This window comes from Oncorhynchus gorbuscha, linkage group LG01, assembly GCF_021184085.1.
Source record: "Oncorhynchus gorbuscha isolate QuinsamMale2020 ecotype Even-year linkage group LG01, OgorEven_v1.0, whole genome shotgun sequence".
NCBI lineage: Eukaryota > Metazoa > Chordata > Actinopteri > Salmoniformes > Salmonidae > Oncorhynchus > Oncorhynchus gorbuscha.
The window spans coordinates 78,872,731-78,878,852 of NC_060173.1; the positions used below are offsets into that span (position 1 = coordinate 78,872,731).

Genomic DNA, 6,122 nt, shown 5'->3' on the forward strand with positions numbered 1-6,122 from the left:
AGGACTGACCATCCATCATCCGAATTGTAGTTTGAACCTGTCACGCCCTGATCTGTTTCACCAGTCCTTGTGCTTGTCTCCACCCCCCAGGGGTCGCTCATCATCCCCGGTGTAAATAGCTATGGTTTTCTGTCTCTCTTTGCCAGTTCGTCTTGTTTTTCAAGTCAACCCGAGTTTATCTCCTAGCTTCTATTTTACCCAGTCTCTGTTTTTCCTAGTATTCCTGGTTTTGACCCTTGCCTTGACACTGACCCCGCCTGCCTGACAATTCTTCCTGCCCTGACCTTGAGCCTGCCTAATGCCTTGTACTGTTTGGACTCTGACCTGGTTTATAAACTCTCGCCTGTATCCGACCTGCCTTTTTGCCCACCCATTGTGTTATTATAAATATCGGAGCTCAACCATCTGCCTTCTGTGTCTGCATATGGGTCTCGCCTTGTGCCCTTATAGAATCATGTTTTGATGCTATACAATGTAAGTTTACAATTACATTGCTTACAAACAATGAAATAAAACAAGCTCATATTTTGGGTTTTAATGGGGTATGTATGGGGTATGTAAGCTTATGTATAAGTTATATGCTTCAAGAATCAATGGATGTATATCATTTAAAAGTCCAACATTGGGTGTACCAATCGCAGATTTCCTCTCAAATGACTTTGAACCTTGCGTCACATGTTGTCGCACAGTCTATTGTTTTTGTATTGTAGTAGGTATTTTTTCCAAAAAGTGTAAACTGGTCTGGAGAGCTGAAGTCTGGCAAAAGCTCCCATGTCAGTATTGTTTTTTGGAAACTTGCCATCTTTACAGTTGTAACTCGTAGGCTAAAAATGATCCTATAAATTATTTTCAGAATATAATCCCCCGTCTCCCAACCATCATTAACGTTCCACTCAAGTAACGTATTGCGTGAAAAGGGATCACAAAAAGGCGTCAAATTCAACGATGCATTTGAAGAGCAGGAGGAATAAGGGAATAGACCAATAAAAAGAGCTGCTGATGCAAGTCTTCCTTTCACCGGGTCTATGATCTCTCCGAAAATGGTAGCAGCGCACACCTCTGGCCATTCCTCTGCCTCTGCAGATTGGATTATTTGCCTCGATAAAAGGTAATTCCACATTTCTTTAAAATATCTTTTGAAAGCAACTTCGTACTTTTCACACTACGCTGTGTTTTCGTCTGAATTTGGAGATGACTACTACGTTTTAGGCATTTCCTTCCAATGGGACCAGTGTAGCCTGTTTGCTTGCCTCACAGAAGCAGGTTATCCTCCGCAATGCACTCTTTTTAGGCTACCATATGTTGTCTATCGGGCGAATTTGATACAGTGAATATCGCTAGGTTTATGCCTTTATAATATGTCTTCATAAATATGCCATATGAAACACTGCTCTAGCCTACGTATGTTTATATTCTAGATACAACCCATTTCTAAACACGATATGAACTGATTCAGAGCGTGGATATGCCATCATTCCCAATTAACATATAATACTACTCACTGATGATTCTGAAAGTAATAGTAGGTTACGCTCTTTAATTACGAGATCGTTTACATAAAATGTCACGAGAAGATGGACAAGAACCAGTGATGTATTTACAAACACACTGCTATGCTATGGTCCCCCACTGTGGGTGCACCCCATGCGGTCTATTGAGTGACTATGGTGTACCACTGTGTAAATTATTAGATGGAAATATCAGTCATTGAGAGTTGAATGCTCATCCTCTATTTATGACTGACAGATACAGAACTCCCCATGATGGTCACGAGTTGGAAACCAAGGGATGATCCTTCTAGAAAATCAATGTTGCTATTTTCCTACTTCTACTGCACTACTCTTCATGCAAAATGTAACCTTAGGTCAGAAATACTCTACACGGACTTATTTGATTCTTATTGTCCAGTGACAATTTGTAAACACAAGCGAATACTTCTTGGATTATATGTGCTTTCTAACAGCATTTTAAATAGAAAGGGCATGTGTTGAATCACCAAAGACATCTATTAGGTGATACAGGTGGGAGGTTGTGGTCGTTTCACTGTTGATTGCTCTAGTCTAGAGCTTTAAACGTGCCATTCTAGCTTTGCCCCCCCCCCCCCCCAGGAGCATGATGCAACTTTACCTGTCTGGAAAATGACTTGTAACACAGGGAGGAGATGATGCGGGGGCTGACATGGTTTATTCCTGGGGGTTCTCTGGGCCCACTGCTCTAAATACAGAGCTGTGGATAAGACTGCAGGAGAAAGGAAAGAAAGAGGCCCCAATGCTCCAGGAGAGAGAGAGAGAGAGAGAGAGAGAGAGAGAGAGAGAGAGAGAGAGAGAGAGAGAGAGAGAGAGAGAGAGATACACAACCGTTCTAAGGGCAGGTTCAAAGTGCATTAGCCACACGGCCATCACAGCTTGTCAGATATGTTTACACAATACATGTCCCTTTGTCACTGTAGAGAGTACTAGGCACTTTATGCAGTGCAGCTTAAATGAGTTGCTGTTGGTGTGGCTCATTATCCCCCGCCGGCAAACATGACTCGCCATATGATGTAGACATTTGACATTTACAGTACAGACTTTTGATTTGACTTTGGTTGGTTGTGTCACTTTCCCCACCAAATGTAAGTGCAAATACAATGTGAATGGCTAAATATAGAATTTCATATGTGCATTGTTATACTCAGTCGTGCATTAAACACAACAGGTATCAAAGGGCCTATACCAGCTACCAAGACAGTTGGTAGTCTCTCAAATATGTATGATCCCATAGTCAGCTAGTAAGGTACAGAACAAGCAGCTATAATATGCCACGAGGAAAATGTTTAACTCACATGATGCAATTTGGGGCTTAAAATATTGCCGGTGTGTAGGAAGGGAACGACAGGAAATAGGAATAGCTGAATATGCAGCTGTGTCCCTCACATTTAGGAAGTATCTTCCCAAATCTGCGCCCAGTCATGTTGTTGCACTTTATCAGTACTGGGAAGTTATCGCACCACTACGGAGTTGAAAGTGTGCCAGAAAAATGATATATTTTCCCCACACTTTACCCCCAGGCTATAGGTCAGTGAAATATGTTGTATTTTATATATATACATTACATGTGGCAAGTAATTCAACACTGTAATGTGAAAGCAAGATAGTGGATCCAACACGGTCTTGTGAGGGGGCTAAATGGTGGTATTTATTTACAGGGGCAGAAGGAGAGCTGGATCCATTAATATTTACAAGACGTTGACAAACGTTGACAAACACCGACAAATAGACAGATCATTTAAAAATAACAGATAATTTACTGGCTTCTAAGGCAGAGTGCCTATAATTTTGACAGTCAATAATTTCTTACACCACTGAGGCTGAGAGCCCTGGGACAACATGTCACTCCAGCCCAAGCTCCTGAAATAAGCACGGTGTCTCTTCCACGAGATGGTTGAGCTAACGTAGGGTAATGCGATGAGCATTTTGATAAGAGATGAAAATGCAATGAATTGAAGGTTATTTGTTAATGTAAAAATCTAAATTTACCAATTTTAAGGTTGTTAAATTTAGAGTGGGATCGCAAGACATTCTGGGGGGGAAAAATAGGGTCCTCAGAAATTATGTCAGGAAGAAAATAGGGTCCCCAGAAATGATGTCGGGAGAAATGGGATCCCTGCTGAAAAAGTTTGAATGCCACTGACATAGAACATTCTTTCTGGATAACTATGTGGTCTGGGTCGGCATGTGCAAATCAGTACACAAACAATCCGCTGTGGTGAGTAAGATACAAGTCGTCGATTTGATTTAACTTTAAAGTTTAAAATCGAATAAACAACGTTAACAACTTTTGTATAAAATAGTTTGTCATAAACAGCCATTTTGCAAACATTTTCAATCTGTTTTTGACTCTAATCGGGGGGATATGAATGGAGCTGAATGTCTGACCGGTGGGTGCTCTCCAGGGAGAATTGTCACAAACAATTATTTTCCTAATTCTAAAACGTTGTGCAGAATAACTGACCAATAAGGATATGTCCTCTCCATCTATCTAGACCTGCTGAACGCTCCGGGGAAGATGTGGACATCATCCTGGCCAGGCTGAAATGTGTGAAGGCCTTTGAGCGGTTCCACCCTAGCCTTCTACAGCAGATATGCCTGTGTGGATTCTACGAATGTCTAGAGAAGGGTATCACATGTAAGTCTTGGCTTCATGTTCAAAAGACCTGCATGCTAAAACAAGACTCTAGAATACGGGAATCTGTTCTCACCTGGTGTATTTTCTTTTACAGTATACCGTCAAGGAGATATTGGTACCAGCTGGTATGCTGTCATCTCTGGCTCACTTGATGTCAAAGTGTCAGAGACAGCAAATCATCAGGTATATTGGGGGGGGGGGGGGGGGGGGGGGGTTATGGTGGAGTTCAAACCAGATGGTGCATTACCTCCACCTGCTAGATTGGGGTATGGTGGAGACTGGGAACTAGGTTCTTGTTGTTTATATTCTAGACTTGCAACCACAGGTGGTTAGGAATAATATTAAAGATGCACTACGCAGAAATCCCTTTGCCATTTCCTTGCAAAATAATTGAATAGTTCACCCCATTTCTGTTTATTTGACAAAACGAGCATGTATAGCGTAGATAATCATTGTATCTAAACCGCTGTGACAAACAATATATTTTACATAACCCCAAATATGATATTTTCAGCTGTTTTAAGCTGGTGTACAAAACCAAAAATTAAAGACTCAAAAACAAAACTTATGAATGGGACCCATAGAAAAAGTGCACATAGAACAGATCCACCGCACCTTAGACTTTCTTTCAATGAGCATGACAGATCGAGAACTCACATTTTTATGTGCATTTGGTCGGGTCGCCCAAAAAGTTACATATTACTGCTTTAAAGCTTTGAGGATATCCTCATCAGACTGTTGGGAGGAGGGGTTGATAGAGTAGCACAGTATTGGTCATAACACCCTAGCGGTCAAACAGGGAAATTGTTCCAATTGTTTTTCCATCATACATTTTTCCCATTTCCCTCCCAAAATGAAATGCGAATTGGCTATCATAAAGAACTACAAATACCATGATTTTCTGGATGAGACTGCCGAATCAAGGCAAAGGCTCGAATCTTGGATTAACTGTCTAATGTTAGCTAAATGTAGTAACAAATAAATTGGCTACATTTATTTGTGAACTGTCTGGTGCAAGTTTTAAATTGACACAATACCGTTTAGCAAAGGGGTTAGCTAGCGATGACGTGCAGGAGCTTGCAGGGATTTGTAGTCTTGTATGATGTCTAAATTCATGCTAATTAGCATTTTCGAATCGGAGAGTAAATAGGGCCAAATATATTGATAAAAGTCAACTTGTCTGAGAGAGATTTACATAGTTATCAAATCTTTACGCCAGGGTTAGCCTACACGAAACACAGCCCTTATTGTTTAACCTGCATGTTTTATGGGTATTTTGACACTTCCAATATGGGGCTCTATTGCTCTTTGCCGAGGGGGTGACCACCGGGAGATTTTTTTTGTAGAACTACTGAGGTCACTTCTGGTCACTTTTAAAAAGACATTCTCCTCCAAAATGCACGAAACTGTAATTATGTTGACACCATCGGAAATATAACTGATGTGCGCCACAGCATATAGGTGGCTGTGCACTTGTGTCTCTTATTCGTGCCACTTCTCGCTCTGTTTGCTACAAATATAAGTTGTGATCTTCACTCTGATCTTAAAGGGACAGTGGGAGATTTTGACTTACCCAGAGTCAGTGTAGTTTGAAGTTTAAGGAAGTTTAAGGTAGTTTCGCAAGCCATCGACTGGAATTCTACAGGAACAGCTTGCATGCTGCTGCTAAATTAATATAGGGGAAACACTGCCTTTAATGAAAAGTGATATACTTTATTGAGTAGATGCTATAAACAGTAGATGGCATGAAAAATAGCAAATGAACAACATTGCAAAATGAAACGGCAGATTGAAATGACCTCCCTTACTGTGAGTTACTTTTCTGTGTAATATAAATCACTACATTCAATCCATTCCTTGGTTCCAAAATAAATTGTACAACAGAAACAGTTAATATTTATGTATACAATCATTAAATACCAAATGAGATATATCAGAGGTGTGTCCACTTTCCT

The 6,122-nt window shown here is 40.6% G+C and overlaps 1 protein-coding gene across 3 annotated transcripts in view; it reads left to right on the top strand.

The window, feature by feature from the left end:
* The first annotated feature begins 1,009 nt into the window (after positions 1-1,009).
* Positions 1,010-6,122, top strand: part of rapgef4a (Rap guanine nucleotide exchange factor 4a) — a 53,220-nt gene continuing 48,107 nt past the window's right edge. For all 3 annotated transcript variants that reach the window (XR_006840280.1, XM_046361433.1, XM_046361448.1), the window contains exons 1-3: positions 1,010-1,108; positions 4,025-4,167; positions 4,262-4,350. Coding sequence is in view for 2 of the 3 variants with exons in the window: in XM_046361433.1 (XP_046217389.1) it covers positions 1,026-1,108; positions 4,025-4,167; positions 4,262-4,350 (315 nt within the window). In the remaining variant the exon portion in view is untranslated. The remainder of the gene's footprint in view (positions 1,109-4,024; positions 4,168-4,261; positions 4,351-6,122) is intronic.